The 22,968-nt window shown below is 37.9% G+C and overlaps 3 protein-coding genes and 1 pseudogene across 13 annotated transcripts in view; 2 read left to right on the forward strand and 2 right to left on the reverse strand.

Annotated features, from left to right (window-relative positions):
* The window catches only part of LOC149051269 (uncharacterized), a 216,351-nt pseudogene extending 200,771 nt beyond the window's left edge, over positions 1-15,580 (reverse strand). Inside the window, exons 1-2 of the transcript XR_016184525.1 lie at positions 14,927-15,580; positions 13,941-14,434 (exon numbers count right to left, since the gene is read on the reverse strand). The product of XR_016184525.1 is annotated as an uncharacterized LOC149051269 (transcript). The remainder of the gene's footprint in view (positions 1-13,940; positions 14,435-14,926) is intronic.
* Positions 1-22,968, forward strand: part of LOC149051291 (E3 ubiquitin-protein ligase PHF7-like) — a 68,444-nt gene that overhangs the window by 42,182 nt on the left and 3,294 nt on the right. Inside the window, exons 1-7 of one of the 5 annotated variants that reach the window (XM_089198654.1) lie at positions 14,978-15,084; positions 15,391-15,453; positions 19,254-19,360; positions 19,807-19,908; positions 21,030-21,154; positions 22,223-22,391; positions 22,815-22,921. In XM_089198654.1, coding sequence (XP_089054780.1) covers positions 15,420-15,453; positions 19,254-19,360; positions 19,807-19,908; positions 21,030-21,154; positions 22,223-22,391; positions 22,815-22,921 — 644 coding nt within the window. In that variant the 5' untranslated portion in view covers positions 14,978-15,084; positions 15,391-15,419. Of the gene's footprint in view, positions 1-14,977; positions 15,085-15,312; positions 15,454-15,949; positions 16,095-16,194; positions 16,258-19,253; positions 19,361-19,806; positions 19,909-21,029; positions 21,155-22,222; positions 22,392-22,814; positions 22,922-22,968 lie in introns of those variants that run through there. The other 4 variants (XM_089198665.1, XM_089198672.1, XM_089198657.1 and 1 more) reach the window with 4 other exon arrangements.
* On the forward strand, positions 7,848-10,659 carry LOC149051297 (uncharacterized). Its single transcript, XM_089198760.1, has 4 exons — positions 7,848-8,172; positions 8,750-8,833; positions 9,175-9,297; positions 9,504-10,659. The coding sequence occupies exons 1-4, from the start codon at positions 7,863-7,865 to the stop codon at positions 9,692-9,694; spliced, it is 708 nt and encodes a 235-aa protein (XP_089054886.1). The 5' UTR covers positions 7,848-7,862; the 3' UTR covers positions 9,695-10,659.
* The window catches only part of LOC149051298 (uncharacterized), a 33,087-nt gene continuing 21,074 nt past the window's right edge, over positions 10,956-22,968 (reverse strand). For 4 of the 6 annotated variants that reach the window (XR_016184543.1, XR_016184542.1, XM_089198819.1 and 1 more), the window contains 2 exons: positions 11,547-11,692; positions 10,956-11,280 (listed from right to left, as the gene is read on the reverse strand). Coding sequence is in view for 2 of the 6 variants with exons in the window: in XM_089198819.1 (XP_089054945.1) it covers positions 11,274-11,280; positions 11,547-11,692 (153 nt within the window). In the remaining 4 variants the exon portion in view is untranslated. Of the gene's footprint in view, positions 11,281-11,546; positions 11,693-12,050; positions 12,145-22,968 lie in introns of all 6 variants that reach the window. The other 2 variants (XR_016184544.1, XR_016184545.1) reach the window with 1 other exon arrangement.

Raw genomic sequence — 22,968 nt, forward strand, 5'->3', positions numbered from 1 at the left:
GTGCACCAGGAACATGCATCCAATCCCCTCCTAAAACACTCAACAAAAACAGCATGATACCAGCACAAGCTGAGTTATAACTCAAATAATAAATAACAACTTTAAAACACAATTGCAATTCACATCTAACCATAGATATTGATAGAAAATATAACATTCTCATAACCACAATATTTGTTTCTTTAATTGAGAACAGCCATAGAAGCAAAGTCATGCAGATAATGAGCTGGAACTGATATTGAGAAGATTTAGTTATTTTGCATGTCTGAAATGCTGCCTTTCAACTTAATGTAACTGGAGCCATGATATGTACACATGGCCAAAGGTGTGTGAGTAATTAGCATATCTGGCGTGATTGAAGTAATTCCTGAGGCTTGTGGACGAACCTTGAAAGCTTTAAGTGTTTCATCGTTGTAGTGTCTCATATTGCATTACGAGTATGCGCACTGGATTATTATTACGAGCAGGATTAGAGAAGTAGAAGTTTCCATTAAAAGAGTTCAGAATTATAATCGAGGATTCCATAACTGGCGACGAGGATATCCCAAACGAGCTCACCTACAACTACAACTCAATTTACAGTCATTTCGAAACAACTACATCGGATAAACAATGGAAAAAACAACATTCTTCTCACCACCACGTGCGCTGGCCGCCATCTTGAAACTGTTTTGAGGTGAAAATCCAGACTTCTCGACTCAGTTGAACAATAATATACACTCACCACAGAAGATTCCCCGGAAAATTGCATCACAAGATTACACCGAACGATTACACAACTGCTGAAGCGAAATGGCGAATATTTTACCTCCATTTCCTCCATTCTCCGTACATGAAGACGACGCTTCAGTCGGTCCGCGTTGGAAAAAATGGTTGAAGCGTTTTGAAATGTATCTCGCTGCTCATGAGGTGAAAGATTCGACACGCAAGAGAGCGCTGCTACTATACTCCGCTGGTGAGGAAGTCGCTGACATTTTCGAAACACTTCCAGACCAGGGCGAAGAGAAAGAATACGACAAAGCCGTAACCGCTTTGAATGCTTACTTCCAGCCCAAAGTAAACAAGACGTACGAAATTTACATGTTCAGAAATGCTACCCAGAATCCTGGTGAACTGCTAGATTCCTACTGCACACGGCTCAGACGCCTGGCTCAAACCTGTGAGTTTGCCAATGAAGACGAAGAAATCAAATCACACATAGTCGTCTCTTGTTCATCTTCACGACTGCGGCGAAGAGCTCTACGAGAAGATATGACTCTCAAAGACTTACTTGCCTATGGCCGGGGTCTAGAAATGTCTGACAAGCAAGCGAAAGGTATTGAGGAGCACGAAAAGTTAGCCAAAGTATCGCCAGTCCAGACAGAAAAGCGAACGTCCGAAAACAAGAAATGCTACAGATGTGGCGAACACTACCCTCATAAAGGGCGACCTTGTCCAGCCCTGAAAGAAACGTGCAAGCACTGTCACAAAAAGGGTCATTTCGCTACAGTGTGCAGAAGTAGATTAACTGCCAAGAAAGTCAACACTGTGGGTGAAGGAGATAGTGATGAGTCCACTGATGAAGAATACACCTACCGTATCACTCTCCACTCCGTGCGTGACAAGGCACAACCATTAACTGAAGCTATCATTGGAAAAAAGACAGTGAAATGTCTTATCGACTCAGGAGCGGGAGTGAATGTTATTGACACGTATACTTTCAATCAGATGGAGAATATTCACATTTCACCTACTTTAAAGAAGATCTATGGCTACAGATCTTCCGAGCCTTTGCCAGTCGTTGGAACGTTCGAAGCCAACATCAAGTCGGTAGTGACCAACAAATTCAAGGTCGCACAATTCTGTGTCGTTGACGGACAGGATGGAAACCTGATAGGCTATGAGACGGCAACTGATCTCGGACTGCTGCGCATAGTAAACAGTGTATCAGCACCTCAGGTAGATGACGTCGTGGGGGAATACAAAGATTGCTTTGAGGGGCTGGGGAAGATGAAAGATAAAGCTGCGAAATTACATGTCAATAGTAGTGCAAGACCACTTGCTCAGAAGTTCCGTAGACTACCATTTCACGTTCGCGAACAAGTCGAGGCTGAGCTCAAGAATCTAGAGGAACTTGACATAATAGAACGAGCTGAAGGACCGACTCCCTGGGTGTCCCCGATAGTGGTAGTTCCAAAGAAGACAGGAATACGCATATGCGTCGATATGAGAGCGGCCAATCAGGCTATAGAACGGGAACGACACCCAGTACCTACTGTAGAAGACCTGATCGTTGATCTGAATGGATCCACTGTGTTCAGCAAGATAAACTTAAACCAAGGCTATCACCAACTTGAGCTGGAAGAAAATTCTCGAGGCATTACTACTTTTGCCACGCACATTGGTTTATTTCGATACAAGCGACTCACCTTTGGAGTCAACTCAGCAGCTGAAATATTTCAGAAGTCTATAGAAGAGGTATTACAGGGAGTTGAAGGTGCAAGAAACATATCTGACGACATAATAGTGTTTGGCAAGAACCAAGTTGATCATGACGAGGCTCTACGAGCTGTTCTTCAGAGAATGAGAGAGAACAATCTAACTGCGAACCCTGACAAGTGTCTGTTCAACCAATCATCCATTGACTTCTTTGGCCATCACTTCTCTGCAGACGGCATCAGTGCAGACGACAAGAAAATTTCATCCCTCATCAATGCCAGTGCTCCCAAGAATGCAACTGAGGCACGTAGTTTTCTTGGTTTGGCCCAGTACCTTGCACGCTTTATCAAGGACTTTGCATCCATTTCCGCTCCAATCCGTCAACTCACACACAAAAATGCCAAATGGGTGTGGGGCCCAGAAGAACAACATGCATTTGTTTGTCTTAAGGCTCGCATGGCAACTCCAGAAGTCATGAAGTACTTCAACCCCTCGTTGGAAACAGAGCTGATCGTTGATGCCAGCCCTGTTGGACTGGGAGCAATTCTCACACAATTAACAGCAGATGGAGGAATGAACATTATAGCTTATGCAAGTCGCTCACTCACTGATTGCGAAAGCCGTTACAGTCAAACCGAAAGAGAGGCCCTTGCAGTGATCTGGGGAGTTGAACACTTTCACCTATACCTGTATGGATCATCTTTTCGCGTCATCACAGATCACAAGCCATTAGAAACAATTTTCAACAACCCCACCTGCAAGGCAACTGCGAGACTTGAAAGACTACAGCTGCGCCTACAGCCATATGAAACTACAGTTGTTTACAAGCCAGGAGCAGACAACCCAGCCGATTACATGAGTCGTCATCCTGATCCCAAGCGGTCACAGACCCCCCGTCATTTATCGAGAGTTGATGCCTATGTCAACTTTGTGATCACTAATGCTATGCCATCTGCCGTTACCCTTCAAGAGATCAAAGATGTGACAGCAACAGATGAAACATTGCAGAACCTGGCAAGGGTGATAACAACTCAAAAGTGGCACGAAGTTGGAAAGGATGTCGGTCAGTACCAACAGATCAAACAGGAGCTGTCAGTATCAAATGGTGTAATTCTGAGAGGAACCCGCATAATAGTTCCTGGAAGACTACGACAGCGAGTGATTATGTTAGCCCACAGTGGACATCAAGGCATCGTCAAGACGAAGCGTTTTCTGCGAGATTCAGTCTGGTTTCCAGGGATAGATAAAATGGTTGAAGAAATGGTAAGAGAGTGTCTACCATGTCAAGCTGCAAACCATGATGCAAAGCCGGTTTCTGAGCCTCTACAAATGTCCCCACTACCACAAGGTCCGTGGCAAGAGCTATCCATGGATTTCTGTGGTCCTTTTCCAAATGGAGACTACTTGTTAGTCGTGACTGATGACTTCAGCAGATTTCCAGAAGTTGAGATCCTGAGGTCAACATCAGCAAAAGCAGTAATTCCACACCTTGACAGTATCTTTGCTAGACAAGGAATTCCCAACATAGTAAGAACTGACAATGGTCCACCTTTTAACAGCGAAGATTTCCAAAAGTTTGCCACTCACTTTGGTTTCACTCATCGCAGAATAACTCCTATGTGGCCCAGAGCAAATGGGGAGGCGGAGAGACTGATGAGAACACTAGAGAAGGCAATTAGGACAGCCGTCATAGAAGGCAAGAGCTGGAGGCAAGAGCTGTTCACCTTTCTTCGGCAGTACAGGGCAACCCCCCACAGCACCACAGGAAAGTCTCCATCTGAATTGTTGAATGGACGAAAACTCAAGTCCACATTACCTCAGATACAACACGATCTGGCACCTCAAGAGGTTAGACAAACCGATGCCAAGAGAAAGACAGAGATGAAAGAATATGCGGATAGGTACAGCCATGCCAAAAACACAGACCTAAGCGTTGGTGACAAAGTATTGCTAAAACAACCCAAGCAGAACAAGATGTCCACACCATTTAAACCTGAGCCACTTGAGATAAAAGACAAGAAAGGAAGCATGATTACGGCCCAAAACGCAGAACGCACTGTAACCAGAAATGCGTCATTCTTCAAAAAGCTGCCTTCCAGCGTACCAGTACAACTCACTCCAAGTGACGAGGAAGAAAAATTTACACCCAGCATTGAGACAGCTGAAGCAGCTGATGTAGCTGAAGGATATCATGAAGCAGATGAAGCAGTTGAGGATGAACCAGAAGCACCACCTGCACTTCGCAGATCGGAAAGAACAAGAAGGGTGCCTGAACATTTCAAGGACTATGTAACTTGAACATTATTTGGACAGATAGTCTAAGGAACAATATGTTGAGTTTTGTTTTTGTTCATAGTGACATTTTCATAGTGACAGTTACCCTTCTCATTCTTAGAGGAAGGGAGAGATGTAGTGTCTCATATTGCATTACGAGTATGCGCACTGGATTATTATTACGAGCAGGATTAGAGAAGTAGAAGTTTCCATTAAAAGAGTTCAGAATTATAATCGAGGATTCCATAATCGTATCCTACTCTTTCTAGACATACTACATCAAAGACAACAAAAGAAATATTTAGTTAAAAAATCCCACTTAGTTGTCCAAAAACTGGATGGTCTACATCATCAAACTGGATGGCCAAATAGCATTTATCCTCTATATATTTTTTTTCCATGAAGTTTAATCTATTTAAATGATTCCACATTATTTATTGAATTTGGATCAAGAGCAAGAGTGGAAGAAATCCTGTCCTTTATTCTTGATAACTGTTCTCCTTTGGGATGTTGCACAGGACCATATTCATTACCCTTAAATATTGAACCAGCACTGCGATTCATGGCTGCCTTCTTTTGATGGTGATTGGATAAGGATAAACAAATGTTCTTGAAATTCAGTATTTTTTTAAGGTCTTTGAAGTATTGACGTTTTGCCTCAAAACGCATGGCCCATAAGTTTATCAGTGGACCAAGAAGAAGTATAACTTTTGCAAAATGTACATGGTAGTGCTGCTTTGGAGTAAAGGGCTGTTCAGGAAAAAGTTCCTTGAAGAGTCTCAAATATTCAGAAACATTTTCCTTTAGCTGTGCTATGGTTTCAAGGCTAACAATTGATGCAGAGCAAATTTCTGTAATGTCATTTAACAAAGTGTATAGCACTCAGTGGCTGTCAGAAAAGTTAATACTGTCTCCAACAACAAACGGAAAATGCGAAAGAGTAAATAACATTTTGCTGCATCTTGATTCAGAGTTGTGGAACCATGGAGATCTTTTTCACGGTTGGGCTTGTCAGTTACTTCCATGTAACTATATGGGAAACTTTGAATGGCACTGTTTATTGTTGCAAGATTGGTTACTTTAGTGTCAATATAATGTTCTATAAGAGCTTGTAATGTTAAGGGTTGAACTCCCTCTAAGAAACATGCATAACATACTTTTCCTGTTAATACCGTAACTGGTTCTGTAGTGGTCCTTAAGGGTCTGAGTGGCTCCACTGATCACACTACATTGCTCTAAATGCTTCTTGAGTGTTCGTGCCTCAAATCTTCCTCTCTGAATCCATTTTACATGGCATTATTATCAGCATTACAAAACCTGCACTTTCTGAGTGCACCACCCACTGATTCCTTCAAACCAATGGCTTGGTGAGCAGCTGGATTATCTGCTACATACGCCACCAAAGATGCTCTTATACGTATTGTCTCACCATCCTTCAAATCAATTGGATACCCATCTGGCACACTGAGTTGCTTCAAGTCATTCAGGGAGGGTTCAAGAATGATGTCAAACCCATAGGTAGCAATATCCTCAGACTTCACCACTGCAAAAAGATTGATGGTATCAATAACACTGCAATATTTCTTGGGCAAATTACTTACCAAGTGGTAAAACAATAAAAGCTTGTGTTTCTTTAATCTAGTGCTTACAGCATTACACAGTTCTATTTCATCACTATACAGGATAAGTTCTAATGTGTTTCAATCAGTAGCAAAGAGAGGGTGATTGGATAAGGCTACACCATCCTGAAGAAATTCCAGTTTGCTATAAGCTCGCTTACAGTTAGACTGTAACAGTGCTTTTCTCAACTCCTTATCGGACAATAAAGCTTCCAAGTTCTTAATGAGAGGAATAAAACAATAGGTGTGCTTCTGGAACAACTGATGATTCTTTTTTCTGCCATGTCTTCCGGTCCTTGAAAGTGTTGTTCCAAGAGTCCTCTGTACTGGTTGCTACAACAAAGTAGATAATGAAAATCATTCAAGGTCATTTATATTTTTAGGACTGAGAAACTCATCACATTTCAATGCTCATTCTTTCATATTTTTTTCCAAAACTGTCTCCCTTCAGTTTCTTGTTCTCCATTTTTAATAGTTCTCAATCATACTTTGTATTTAATGGCCTATATATCAGTGAGAGTACCCTTGGATGTGGAAAATACATGAATAAAAAATAAACAGAATGACCATTACTTTTTTTCAAGCAACAAAGGTTTCAAAAACAAACAGTTTGCTGAATGTTTGGGAGGCAAGCAGAGAGTGCTAACTATTAATTGCTGTTAATTAATCCTCAAAAGTACATACCACAACGTTGAAATGTTGGTTGATAAATTGATTTCTTGGCCAATCGCTGTGGCAGTGTTTAAATGGGGGGAAATCACTTAAGTCCAAACAGTCACTAATATCAACTCTGTTTTCCAATTTCCTCTTGACTCTTTGGCCAGCTAACAACACACTGTCCTGGCAGATTTGCGTAGTAAAGCTCATAACAGATTTAAGAGCACTTTTAGGTTGTCTGTATTCCTCTCTCCTGTTAAAAAAAAAAAACAACAAACAATCTCACTCGTAAATCATTCAACCAACACGCTCCTCCCTCCCCCCACCCGGCAAACTATTACTTACTGTTCAAGAAACAAACAAGCATGTGTTTTCATCTGGTCATCCAATTCATTTGGATCGATGCCCGTTTCATGAACAGTAGCTAAATTTCCAGATTCGTGAGCTTCCTCCACAGCCAAATCAGCTGAGTGTTGCAAACTGTCCTCGTTTCCTTGTTCGGTTGGCACGATAAAGTAATTCCTATGCACTGGAGGAAGGGTGTGACCTTTGTATACATTGTCGTGCTTTCTACGAAGTCCCAATGGGACTCCTTGGAAACATTTTACCGCAGACTCATTGGCAATGAACCGATCAAGCAGTGTCCAGAAGACATGCTTCTGCTCCGCCCACGCTCCTTTAAATCGTGACGATGGCGGTCTGCTTCCTGACGCCTATTTACACCTCGTCAGAAAAAAGGCCGCTAATTAGTGATCATATAAAAGGACCTCTTGTTGCAGCGTTTAGATCACCCCTGATGAAGGCACTAGACAGGAGTGTCGAAACGTTGGGTCTATGAATTGTAACTTCTTCGGTTACATTCATTAAATCTGCAAACCAGTGTAGCTTCAAACTATGTCTGATTTTCCACTCGTGTTGGACATAGTTAGCATTGTGGAGGGAGATCACCTTCCTGAGGCCTTGACTGCATTTATTATTGACCTGTTGGAAAATGCAAAGTCTCCGTTCAAATGGATTGATACAAGATGCTGTGCAACTGGATGTACACCACACACAAATGATGTAGAATACTATCCTTGCCTTCCTGTGGTAAGAAGTCGTGGTGACTATTGCCTGGATGACACAACTCCAAACATCTGCACAAAGAGGAGTACTCGACACCCATCCTTACTTTCTGGAGTTTTCTTAGTGCACTGTAAACACGGTACAATAATGTTACGAGTTTGCATTAATATTTGTGTTAATTTCTACGACGAACAACATTACTTCTGATATAAAAATGTAAATTTGAGTTCACTCTGACCCCCAACTAGCTATTGTTACCCTTTCTATATTCCAGATTATCCTCAAAAGCTCCGGGTTTACGCTCTGCCTGTGGTTTTAGTTATCAGGTTTAGGTTTTTCTCAACAAGTGTCATTTTCTTGAAAGACCAAAACTGTTTGTAACGCTTAGTTTTCAAAAGGATAACATCTGCAAGCTGTCAAGTCAGAGAATCGCACAAATTAACTGACTTACCTGTTTTGTTTTGTTTCGTTTTTTTTTTTGCTGTTTTCTGACTTAATCGATGTTTTTTTCACAATTTATTGGCTAAATGGCATAACGACTTGTATAAATAAAGGTTGTTGATTTCTATTGACTACTGATGTACCCCAGTTACACCCTCTCTTCAGCCTTCATTACATGTTCTTTTACAACATACTTTCAGGCACTCAATGTACGCAGTGTTGCTGTTATTATGTGTGAAACGGTTTTATATCCTCTCTTTTGATTTCCAGTTTAGGTATAACTTATGGATTGAATGTAATGCTTTGCAACGAATCTCCTAACATCCCATTTACAGTGTTTCGAATGCGTTTCTCACGAGGTAAGCTCGATTTAATGTGCATGTGTATGTTGTGGCATTTGATTAGATGCCGTTGTGCGTGAAAAAAATTTCTTTTTATTACCTGGGGTCGGTTTAAAGGACGAATAACGCCTTCCACTGGAAAAATCACCATCCAGTGGATAGCGTTGTATGTTATCACAACACTTAAAGGCGAATAGTGATTCATTCTGTGGATAGTGTTATCCACCCGTTGAACAACCAGGACCTGGTTTTTTAGGGGTTTTTCTTCTCTTGATTTCCTCTATCAAAGGGATTTTATATTAAACGAGTCATAGTAAAAGTAGGTTCATTACAATTTTTCTGCCTTTTTTTTTTGACAGGTGCCCGTCTGGTTATCTACGACAACTCTTGCAATTTGCATTCGTATTGTTTAAATCGGGATCCTGTCTTTTTCAAGAACTCTCAGTTCCTTGTGGATCGATTGCATTGGCGGGATCATACAGGTACGTAAATCACCCCAAAACTGGCTTTTTCGGTTTGGCCATCTTTAATCTTCGGTGTTCATTTAGCTATGCTGTCGGGTGTATCCCCTCTTACTAACCTAATGGCACATTATACACATTTATTGAAGCACATTCGACGTAATATGTTAATCTTAACTTTGTCAGTACCAATGCAAAGCAATCGAACATGTTTTTTTCTTTTTCAGGTTGCTCTGAGGCTTACAACCTCTCCCGTTACCCTCAGTGGGACACCTTAAACAGTCAGGCAGCAGAACAAGCCTATTCAAGCTTGAAGTCTTTCAAAGGATTCTTGTCATACATAAACGAAAAGAACTTCATGACTCATTGTATATTTTTCATTTGGTATCGAAATTCGCTACGGCGTAAGCAGCTCTAGTCCTAAGGTGTAGCAATGTAATTTGCGATAAGTTTTATCGGATGAATAATTAATTCGACTAATTTGAACAGGTCGGCGGCCGCTGCATAACGAATTGTCTCTAGTTTGTCGATACATTTCAGGCTTTATCTTGAATGATAATTGACCTTTATTTAAGTTTCTTTCAGTTCCTATTTATTAACAACTTTGGTTTTTAGCGTGGTAATACAGTGCGTCTTTAAATTAATTTGAACAGGCCGGCCAATGCAAAACGGCCTGTCTTGTTTTATTTCGAACATTCCCGCCCTTTTCAATACCTTTCTCGTCTTTATCTTGAATGAGAATTAATCGTTTTGAAGTTTCTTTTAAGTTTGTTTCATTTGACGACCGTTAATTGGAAATTTGAGGCTTCATCTCATGAAGTAATTGTTCTCTTGTTTTTGTTTATTTTCACATTTCGGCATTTTCTCTCTAGCGTAGAAATGATTTGATTTCTTACAGTTTCAAGACTGGTTTCCACTCTCTGTTTTGCTTTGATTTTTCCGTGTTTTGTTTTTTGTTGTTGCCGTGAGCTAATTTGGACATCTTGAGTTCATTTTATTTTATCGGGAATTTATCTCACTGCGTCTCAAGATCATTTGAGGTGCCGTGAGCAGATTTTGGAGTGTCACAAAAGTATTTAGTTTGGCCGTAGGCGATTTTAATTCAACACTGATGATCCACTAGAAACTGTACTTTTAATATTTTAGCCGCTTATTTACCAGAATGGAAAAAAATATTCTAAACTAAGTAAACAATTCATAACTGTGGGGCTCCGCTTTTAAGCTTGCCTAAATTTATATATTAACAAGACTAAATGATAGAAAATAGTTTCTTGCCTTTTGTTTCCCTTTCTTATCAAGATATTAGTAACACTTGACTGACTACAAGGCTGTTCCATTGCAACGTAAATGATTTTCTTAAGTCAGATAAAGTTTCAACTTTTTTGTTCTCGTAACGTAATCATTTAGGGTTATTTCGAGTAATTTATAAATATTTATCAAATGAGTTGAGCCTTTTCTGTGTTGCGGCTTCGTTTAAATACCCCTCCAGTTTTGGTACAAATGCTTATGATGGAGAGATTTACCGCATTAAGGAAACAAGGCTGTATAGAAAGGGTACATCGTATCGGAAGTTTGAAGATGAAGAATTTTTCTCGTTGGTTTAGAGAAGTGACCTGGTGTAGCACCTAATAATTATTTCATTTTGAATAACTTAAGACGTATAACCACCAACTACTGTATTGTTTTCTTTAAATTTATTCCTGTTATTGAGGGTTTTAAATAACCAAACCACCGCACTATTTGTATCAAACATAAGAAAGTACACGATAAAATACGCGAAGTTAAGAGCGGACCGGATTCAATTTCCTGAAGCACCTAGATCAAAACTTTCGCCAGTTTGATATGTGGTGTGTCATGATGATGTAATAAAACCGACAATTATGTTTGGCAAAGTGAGCCTAAAACTATCAATGAAGTTGCTGTCGAAACACGACTACTTTGAAAGAAAATTGAAGCTCTAAAATAACTGAGATCCTCTTTTTCCATGATGAACTTGATTATGCTCTGAAAGATAAGAAAAAGCGTTAACTTTTAAGGCAATTGTGGCTTAAAATAACTTCCGAAATAAAAAAACGGTTTCCGGTGTACACCATCTGGAAATATAGCATACTGGAAACCTATTAACCCAAAAAGTTACATGTAAGACACTGGGCAAGTTTGGAGGTGACCGTCACAGATGAGGCTTGTCATCAAAAACTCCTTTTTTAAGCTGGAAAAGTCGCGGTAAATAATTGAGAGATTAAAATATGACAAGTCTTCAGATACTTAACAATAAGCCGTGCCGTTCTAGAAACAATTTCAAATACAATACTTCTGGGAGCATCACATCCATAAAGAGCCGGGTCTGTAGATCTTTCGTAAGTGAAGCAATGATAGGCATTGCAACTGCTGTCATGCGCTCGGCCATAGTATCAACCTGTTTGTTTGAAAACGAAAGGATCATAATGTCAATAGTAACTAGAAAACTAAAAAACGCAAAGGTCGCTTTACTTTTTTGTTAGTTTTAAACACCCTCCACGTTGTGTACCATGATAGCCGAAAATCGCGAAACTAAACTAAACTAAGGCCGTGCGAGCATATTGTTTTGCTTTTTTTTTGCGTTATGCGGAATAATGGCATTTAAACAATTGTTTTAAAGAACATTGAAAAAACGAAATTACGTCGCAAAGCAACTTGTCCCTGCACACAATCAGTAATTGTCCATGTCCTACAATCGATTCTAAGTATCGCAATGCTTTTTGTTAAGATATTTTTAAATCTACAAAGGGAATTACCGCGTGTCCTCCGAGGGTACAGAAGATGTTCGGTGTTCAGTGGTAGCCATAATGAAGGTATACTTTTGTTAATTAGGAGTTCTGTTGTTAATGTCTGAAAATGAAAGGAAGCAATGCAAACTTTAACCCTTAATCTAGATTTGATAAAATCTTTATAATAAGTGTATCTTTAACGTACAAACCTTCAAATACGCCTTCGTTAGAAACGTTAGAAACAGTAGAAACAGCTACCTTGGTTTGAGTACACCGATCTACAAAGTATAGGAGATAAAATGAACAGTACGCTACGTTTAAAAACATTATAAACGAGCCAAAACAAAAAAGCAGCAGAGAAAGTACAGTGGAATCAAGATTTTATGGAAAATTCAAGATAAACAAAACTTTGTTCAAATAATAAGGTAGTTTTAGGAATCGGGGTAAAGTTACAGTGTTCGACTGAGGGAAGGGAAACAGAATTTCAAGGGTTCGAGTTATCAAGAGGTTCGAAAAATAGGGATTCCACTGTACACTCACATGTCGTGGCTCCGATATGGGTGGGGCAACGTGCAGCCACAATCCACTATGGTGGAATCCTTGGCCTCTTCGAAAGAAATGTCCAAACAAACGCAGTGGTACCACTCAAAGCAAGTAAGACACTGCACCATCTCATTGCGACTTGAATGTTGGGTGTTAAATCCTCGCCAAAACACGCACAAGAAAGCATCTAATGCACCACACTTCCATGGCAGAAGGGGGCGTATATGGTTGAAGGTGTTTCCTTGTCCTGTAAGTGGCAGCCAGATGATGTGAAAAGGCCCCTCTTCCCTGTCTGTCTGGAAGCAACAAGGAGGACTTTGTTTTGTGTTGTACCATACAGCCCCAGACAGTTCGCAGTGCTGTTGTATTGCTTTCTTTAAAAAGCCGGCAGCAAAGGTTACCTGCAAGAGTTCTTAAAAAAAAACTGCGGATGTCAGTATTGTAATGCCAACTTGCGTGGAGAAACGAGCTGATACCTGGTTGTAATGAGATGATAAAGATGTGGAATTGATTCAAAAGAATGTGAGCCAGTCCTTAAAACGAACAAGTCACAAGTTAGTTACCTATATCAGTCAAATTCTTTAAAGCATTTAAGACTTGCCTTTAGACACTTTTTGCGACAATTTCTTGAATGGATTTGTCTTTAGTTTCCTGAACCTCGTTTGGTGAAAGGCTCACACTGGCTGCCCACTGCAAAGCATCGCCTCTATACGTAAAATGCGTCGCATTCTGTAAAAAGAAATATGACAGAAGTACAAAGTAGCTCGTTTTAAAGTTATATTGCAAATGGAATATAATCTTCAAAATGCAGTTTAGTTACTTCTACAGAGAAGGTAATAAGTAACTACAGGAACGGTTAACACGACACTGAGATGGCTACCACAGATATTAGTTTATTGGACAGTTGTCAAATATGATTGAAAAACGTGAGCACAAAAAATTATTGTGTAATTATCAAAAGTGATCAAAGGATTTTGGGTTTTGCAAGCAGTCAATGAAACAAATGAAGTTGATGAAAAGAAATGAATTGACATGAATGGCAGTTAGTATTTACAGGATAAAGAAAAAAATCCCAACCTTATACTGCTTGCTAAGTAATCTGAGAATATCAAAGTAGCAAATTTCTCTAACAGCTGGATTAACATATTTCTGTATAACAAGCAACCACATAAACAAGCACCTAAAGAAAGAACTAAGAAATGAATTTTCAAAGATTAGTTTTAAGATTAATTTATTATGCCTCAGTCTCAGCTTTGAAAAGGAGATCCAGAGGTTGACCTCTGTTAAAGTTCACTTAAAACATAAAACAAGGATGTTTAAATTGTACACTAATAAGCTTAGCAAACATAACAAAAAAGAACTGATTGTTCTTACTGCATCAACAATGTGGTCATGGTGAGCAAGACCATACATTGCTGCACCCAGTCTAAAAATTTCACTGTCACTTTCATGTCCAGACATGAGTATGGATAGTGAATTATAAAAGCAGTTTCCATCCCCACTTGAGTAGAATGACTCCAGACCAAGCTCATAAATGGACTGGTCAACATAGCTGGAAAATCTGTGAAAGCAATAGAATATGAAGTTAATAACAACCAATACAATAAAATTTATAAATGAAACTAATGATAATAGTAACAATAATAATGATGATGATAATTGTCCCAAGTTAATAACTTTTACTGAACTTTTTACTCCTCAGAAAGTCTGCACTGATTCTTGCTGCTGATAAACTGACAAGGAGAGATCTTTGAGAGATGTTCCAGAATGTGAGGAGATAAACTTGAGTCCACCTCCCAAGGCAATGTGACCATGCACCATTAAATGTCCCTTGCAATTTGGTGCTTTATGATTGTAATGATTTCAGTCTATGAAAGGAAAAAACACCTTGCATTAATAGGTAAATCACAAATTGGTAAACAAAATAACATTCATATTTATAGTCAAAGGCTGTTAATTAACTCTCATGAATGGATTCCTCATTAAATGCCCCAACCCTAATCATTAAGTTGAAAAAAAACTTTTTGAACATCACACTAAAGAGCTGGAATTGGCCTGGCATTAGTGGACCCTTAAACAAACAATATCCACCTTTTGGAGTTAGTAGGACCAAACTGCTTGGACATAGCCCCCTTCCCAGGTTTCTAGCTAAACAACTGGTGTTAAAACTCTAGCTGACACCTCATGAAATGACACAGAGAATGTTTAGGAATGGTAAATTCAAAATAAAATACTTGCATCCTAGACTAGATTAAATTGTGAAATAAATAAAATAGTATGTTTGTTTATTTTTTTGCCACACATACATGCAAAAAAAAGTAATGAACAAAATGAAGTTTAATTAATAACAGGAAGCTTACATCTTTATCCAGTTTTCCTAGAATACTCAGCATGTTTGATGTTTGGATCTGATTCAGTTCACTGCAGGTTTGCAGTACAGATTGCCATACAAGATGAGGTTGAACGTGACCTTCAAGAGTTGCAAAGGGAGGATCAGAAATAGAAGTGGTGACAGCAGGTGTTGATGAAGGAGCAGGAGGGCAAATGAGGCTTGCAAAAACTTCAGGGGCAGATGAGGGAGGATCAGAAATAAAAGCAGAAGCTGGTGTTGATGATACAGGAATGGGAATCACAGGAATGTGAGCAGAATCATCTACTGTGATGTCAACCTCTTAAAGGTGCTGTTGTTGATTCCAATTTCTGTATGAATGCATGATTGAAATGAAATCCTCCAGATGTGGTCGCTTGCTGATATTATTCACAGCTGTGAATTCAACTTCTTCAGGCCACCAAACTGATCTGCATGCTTCTTTCTCCCATCCAGGCTCAGATCTCCCAACCTGAAAATACACCATGTATATTCTGCAAATCTACAGGAAAATTGACAGTGGGTGCTTAAATTTTTACATTTAACAACTGCATTGCTATTCAATTTAGCACTTTAAAGAAACAAAATTGTGGGTTGTAAGATTAGAAAAGACAAATTGCATAGCCTTTTAAGTACATCACCCCCAAAACTGTTTGCATTTGTGAACAACAAACTGTTTATCCAGTTTACTTTCTTAAATTTCTTTACGATCTTTTTTGACTGCCCTAACAACCATTTTCTTCAGATCTACCACTCGAAATTGCACAGGGTCTTCTGATGGTATAAATACCACGCGATCACGATTCTCTGAGAAAGTCTGATATGCTCATTGCAAGAAAATAAAAGAGCAATGGAAGAAAGAATGCCAGCGCCGAGAAATATACTTGCTGCTTTTTACAAAATATACTAAAATCAGAACAATACGGCGTTTCTTCCCGCCATGATGAATGGGCCATTACAATACGTTGTGTATGTGTCATAAAGTGTACCAGCAGCTGGTGGTAATTTTAGTGGTTACGAGCAGTTGTGTTACCGAATACCTCCATTAACGGGTCATAAGTGCGATGGTGTAAACATGGCCACCGAGTCGGGCGCTAGACATAGAGATAATGAAAATGTCTTTCGTATTACCGACGTAAAAAAAAGAAAGAAATTGTTGGGTAAGGTTCTAAAATTTCCAGAATTTAACGAAGAAGATAATTGGAGGCTCGGGATACTTCTTGATATTCACTAGGAGATATTCACTTTATTTGTAAACAGTGGACTTCCATGGAGTGACTCTACTGTGGGAGGTATTTCAAAATTTATGAAACGAAGTACAAGGTGAGCTATTACCCTGATTGGATGGAGATCAAGATATATACATACTCAAATTTGTTGAAAGGAACCATTAAGAAGAAACATATACCCATGTAATCAATACAAGTTTCATTTAACATTTATGCTAACTTTCAACTCGTCCATCGATGAGTGTTGTCGCTGCTGGTGTTATGTGCTACCTAACTATGGATAAAAGGCTGGTTGAGGTAGTAAAAACCATTACCTAAGCCACATATCAGCCTTTCCTTTTTTGATCGTGATTGACTTTGTGTACAGTTATCCCACACTGTCCAAAATCAGTTATTGTTTAGTAGTGTCTTTGACATGTACAAAATTTAACGAACAAAATTCAAGACTTCTCGTATACAGAACAAATGGTTCGGTCCTATGCAAGAAAAATGTAACCAAAATCTTATGGCTGAAAAAATCATGTAGTCAAATGCTGTGGAAAAGAGAGCAAAGTTCTTGTATGACCTAAGATCTTGTTCAAATGCTTACTGTTTTGCTTGTGAAAGATCTGGATCAGCAAAATTGGAGATTCAATCTATAGAATTGAACTTGAAGGTAGTGGATTTCTTAATTTTCTATACTGACCTAAATTTAGCCTTTGTTAAGTCATTTGCACATTTCAATTGGAGCAATATTGGACAAAAATCTCCCTTTTTATTCCAAGACTTAATGCAAAAGTCACTGATTGGCTGAAACCTTCTTGTATACTTTTCCAGAAAGTGAAATCTCATGACTGGCATTGTGTTGCACTGCAGTTTGTCTTTTTTCTTTTGAATGACAGTAAGGCGCTTTTCTTTTTGATGAGATTTTATTTAACCCTTAAACTGACTCTCAGATCAAATTTGTAATTCTCCTTTCTGTCAACCATACAATTCTTATCATGTTAACTCAGATAATTTAGTATTGAATCAACTAATTATCCCCAAATTGATATTTTTCTTAATTGTCTTCACTTACCTGGTTGATATTGTGTTCATACTGTAAGGAGAAATTCTGTCTAATGGTCACTCATGGGAATTAAAGGGTTAAAGAGACATAAGGTGTAGAAATTGATTACAATTAGTCAACCAGAGCTTTCAAGTCCATTTGCTGGCAAAGAGTGAGATCTCATGGGCATCATCTATCAAGGGTGGGATGGGGAAGAGGGTATGGGGGAATGTTCCCACAGAAAATTGTGAAAAAAATGAAATAGCTGAGATGTGCATTCCTTTAATCTGAGAGAAAATTCTGTGGTTAAAAAGTGTGTGACATGAGTGCATATTAGAAACAACTGAAGGAGTAAATTATATTTGGAAGGATAATTAATTTTGTAGGTACTTAATGAAAGTACCTACAAGAATTTGCGATAGCAGTTTGCTATCGCAAATTCAACCAAATTAATATGAAACCTTAAAGGAGTGAGAAATACTGGCTTTAGCATGAGAGTGTAAGATTGAATTTGTTTGCATGAGTCTCTCACTCAATGCATGAGACTTGAGAGCTTTGAATCAACTCAACACATTTTGCATACTACAGCAATTTTTGCTGTTGTTTTTTTTATTTACCCAGTAATTTACAAGGAATTCTTCAATTCATGCCATTTATTTATTAATGGTACTGTAAATTTTTAGTGGTTAGGGAGGTTCATTGTAAAAGGAAATGGCAGGATGGGGGCTGGAAGAATAAAATAACATTTCAATATTCCAAAAAGAAAAACATTTCCAAACTTGAATGTGTCTGTTCTATCTTTAGAATAATGTTCACCAACCAAGTGTCAAGCATGAAAGCAAAATCAAAAAGTGGAATTTAATACAATTAAAATAGAGAAACTTAATTTTCAAGGGTTTAAAAACAAAGAGACAATTGTAATGCTGTAATCAATACTGTCTCCACTGCCTTTGGTGTAAACTTCACCAAAAGCAATGTAGTGCTACAAAAGAAAACATAGTTAAGCACATCTATTTCATCATGAAATGGCTGATCATTATACAATTGAACCTGTATTAAGCTGCACCATATTAAACAGTTACCCTGTAATAAAGCAGTCACTTCTCAGTTTTTCTCTTCTTTATTACTGTAATTTTCACCTCTATTAAGTGGTCATGGTCATCCTTGATTGAGTCCCAGCTTCCTGTTTTTATTGTTTTCTACTTGCATGTGTTGAACAATCACTTAAGCAGAACCTCTCAGATAAAACTAGGAATAGTACTTTGAGTTCAAAGGTGCTCAACTTATTGCAAATTATCTAATTCTGTTGGGACAAATATTATCCACAAACATTACACAAGTCAATCAAAATTTGATTGAAGGGTTAAGGGGGCTATACAGAAATCTTTCTGTTGTCGTCAGTTATCATTACTTGACCATTTGATATTGTTACAAAGTCATGAGGAAAAATTTTTTAATCCTTTGAACTTTTCACTCTCAAGATCTCATTAATAATTCTCCTTACTGTCTGCAGTACAATTCTTATGATGTCAGTTTGGAGAATTTGGTTTTGGATCAACTACTAATTCGCAAATTTATATTTTTCCTTATTCTCATCACTTGTCTGTTTTATATTGTATTGATATTGTAAGGAGAAATTCTGTCTTGGTCTTTAAAGGTTAAACTGTAAGAGTGACCAGCATCTAATTTCTCCTTACAGTAATACTGCTGAATCAATCATAAAGATCATGAGAATAAAGGAAATGATCACCAACCTAAGAAGCTTTGATTGTTAAACAAATTCTCCTCGTCAGCACCTTAGGAAATGTATAGAGAGTTGTATGGAGAATATACTTACTGATGTAATGGTGTGAAGGGTGAACAATCTCTCTTTGTGGTCAGCAGTTGAGATGCTATGATTTTCTTAGAGCAAGAGCATCTAAAGTATTTCTGAGCAATAATTTTAGATAACTGCAGGGTTTCTTTCATCTACGGCCTAATGATAAATTTAATTGTTAACTTGATAAGGGAAAGTTGGTTTTCTTTATTCTTATCATTTTTTAAACGTTATTTATTATTGCCAGTCAACAGTGACATGTGTAGGTTGTGTTTCCAAGGACCTGATGAAGAAATTTTTGGAAAATTCTTAAAGGATATAAATACTGGTTTTTCAGTTCACCAGTATTGTATGGTAAGGAATGATTCCTTTACAAATTTAAAATTTTTTTGCATGTAGTTCAGCCCTCTGTCCCTTTTAATCTCCTTAACCTCTAAGAGTGACTAGAATCTAAGTTCTCCTTACGTTATCATCCCTGAATCACTCATCAAGGTCATGAGAATAAAAGAAATGATCACCAACTAAGGAAGCTCTTGATTGTTATGCAAGTTCTCCCTGTCAGCACCTGAGGAAATGTATAGAGAACAGTTTGGAGAATATACATACTGCTTAATGTCAGTGTGTAATGGTTTAAAAGGCAGTTGTGCCTCAGTAACACTTAAGACGTTGGGAACATGAGAATAGTTTGTAAATCACTCACCTCCAGCCAGTAATGAACAAACTTTTCTAGGCATGTGCTATCACACTGGTAAACTGATAGAAAGCCCTGTCTATTGCTCAATGAATTGTTTCCTGTGCAGTTTCTTTCCTCAGGACTGGCTCAGAGAGGAAAAGATGATGAAGAATTTGATGGATTTTTAATCAAGGACATAAAGAAGGAAATATCAAGGGCAAAGAGACTGGTTAGTGGCTTAGATGAAATTTTTAATGTGCCTTTAAGCCTGGATCTCACTTATGACAGAGTTGGGGTTGCATTGGTTATCAGAACCACACAAGCATACAATCTAGAGAAAATCAAACCAATAGAAACAGAAAAAAAATATAGATGTTGCTTACGGTACAACTTTGTTGCCCAAAATGTAGTGAAAACTGGATTGTTGGAGTGGGGAGTAGAAGACTATTTTCAGCAGGATGGAAAACTGGAATTTCAATTGAATGTCATTTTCACTTCTGTTTGTAACTCCCATGATGTAGTTTTCCCTGAATCATAGGAGTCAGAGACAAGTGAAATTGGAAGAAAATGATATGATGTAGTAAAAATTGAAAATCGCAATTGTAAGCAGAGTTATAAAATGAACAGAATTAAAATCAAAAGAGGTAGGGCAGTTTCATTTTCTTCTGATTTGTCTTAAGACTCTGATGCTTATGAATCAGTGAAAACCCTCTAAAAGTTCTAACTATGACTTGGATTCCAATTCTGTCGCCTGCAAAAACCAGCCTTTAGAAATCCAAAATTCCAAAAACAGTCCTGGTCACTTAGTTGTCAGATACAGACACTCAAGTCTCCATCTTAGGCCACTAAACTTTCTTGTCAGTAGCCTTGATGTTCAATAGAAGATACAGAATAACACACATCTAATGATTAATTTATTTTAGTTTCTCTCATAATGCAGTTGTTTGACCCTTTAACTTCCTAGAGTGATCAAGATAGAATTTCTCCTTACAATATCAATAAAATATCAAGAAGAGAAGTGATGAGAATAACGAAAAACATCAATTAGGGGATTATTGGTTGATTCAAAACCAATTTTTTCAAACTCAAATGATAACAATTGTAAGGAGTGAATTTATGAATTTTTGAATGTTTAAGTGAAAGGGGTGTGCAATGTTTTTCAGCTGCTCACTGAACTTATTTCCATCTGTCACTGGTGCAGCTGAAGTATTTGATTTGAGCCTGTACCTGTGAGATTGACCACTGACCGGAAGAGCCTGCTGAGCTGCTTTAGATGAATTATCTTATATTTTCCAATAACTATACTAATTGTCTTTATGGTATTGCTTAGTTTGGCTCATTTCTTTGCAGAGATGCAGTTTCTGCAGGAAGCTGGGTGCCTCTATTGGCTGTTGTGAGGGAGGTTGTCGTGAAACTTTCCACTATAAATGTGGAAAAGAGAACGGAGCTCTGTTTCAGTTTTTTGATACCTTCAAGTGAGTTGATTTTCAGTTGTAATAATGTTCTCTTGCTTTGCACTTGGGCCATAAATCCAAGTGGAAAATACCCATTCCATGACTTACAATACAGAATTTTAATTGGGTTAGTAAGGGGTTTTTAACCCTTAAACTCCTAGAAGTGATTAACAAGTAACTTCTCTTTACAATATCCTTTTACTATCCACCAAACAGGTAATAAGAATACTCAAATGTATCAGGTTGAAGTTGTTCTCTTGATCTAACACAAAATTCTTGTAACTTATTCACATGGAAATAGAGGAGAGCAGAGAGAATTAACAATCAGATCTTGGGACTTGAAGGGTTAAACATGTAATTGTTGCTTGTGATTTCAGTAAAATAGCTTAACTTTTTGAAAGAAACTCTGCATCAGAAAGGCCAAAATTTGATGAACACTGTCAGTGGCATTTAATGGATATGTTAATGATATTAATAATGACTGTCTTGAAAGGTCGCCTCATCCATAGGAGATTTTTAGGCTAGTCCTGTCTGAAAAATCTAGGACTCGAAAAAAAAAAAGTGAAAAACAACTTAAGACTTATAAGAATAACTACACCAAGGTTAACCCTTTTAACTCCCAAGATCAAATTATTAATTCTCCCCTCAAGCTGCTACACACTTCCTTGTAAATTAGTAATGAGAACATGGTGTTAGATCAAGATAACCTGATAAGTTTGAATATTCACATTACCTATTTGCTGGATAATGTAAGGATATTATTGGGAGAAGTTTCATGTTGATCACTTCTGGGAGTTAAAAGGTTAATAAAACAGAGCTACCAAAAAACTGCAAAGTCTCAGTTTCCTGACTTAAATTACACTAAAATTCTTAAGATAGCATTTTTAAAAAGGCAAATAGTTTCACTGGTCCTGATTATTAATGGAATCTTGTTCCATTCAGTAAATAACAAATAAAACAAGTGTGACTGGCCCTTACTGCCATGAGATACCAAAAAGATAATTTTGATTATTGTTGTGAATGTTGATTACTAAATGTAGCATCAATAATAATATTTACCATATTTTGTCCCTTTGTGTTACACCACAGTTCTTTTTGTCGGCATCATCGCCCAACCCAGGATGTGGCATTAAAAAGAAACCAAACCTGTCCAATCTGTTTGTGTGAAATAGAACAGAAGAATAAGTCACCTGTTTATGATATTCCCCTTGTCACACCTTGCTGTAGAAGGACATGGTTTCACAACAAATGTCTTCAGGTACAGAAAAATCATTTTTTTTCCAATTTTTTTTCCAATTTATAATTTTCACAACTTATTGCCAAACTCCACATTTTCGTCAATTTGTTGTTGTTTTTTTTTGCACATCATTGATTGACAAGGTGACCAAAGAATCACTCTGATTTTCAAATGATCCTGGCAGAATTACTCATTAGAAAAAAATCTATCTGTATATGAATAACTGAAGCTTGTTACACAAGCTGGATGCGATGGACGTTCAGATTGTCACCAAGGAAAAAACACAATTATATGAGTATTTAACCATTTTACCACCCTGGGATACATCTGCAACTTAAAACTTTTAAATTCAAATGGAGTAATAATATGCTAAGACACCTTTTCTGGGAAATGTTTTGTTCAATTTATGATCATACTTATAGGTTTTCAATATTTTTCCTGTAGAAACATGCAAAGTCAAGTGGGTTGTATTACTTCCGTTGCCCAGTTTGCAATAATTTGGAAGAATTTCAAGAAGAAATGAAGCGAATGGGAATTTTCATACCCGATCAGTAAGTTTTGGTTAACCTGTTTATCAACCCTTTCACACCCAAGATCT

Source organism: Pocillopora damicornis, chromosome 1, assembly GCF_964200805.1.
Source record: "Pocillopora damicornis chromosome 1, jaPocDami1.2, whole genome shotgun sequence".
NCBI classification, from domain to species: Eukaryota; Metazoa; Cnidaria; class Anthozoa; order Scleractinia; family Pocilloporidae; genus Pocillopora; species Pocillopora damicornis.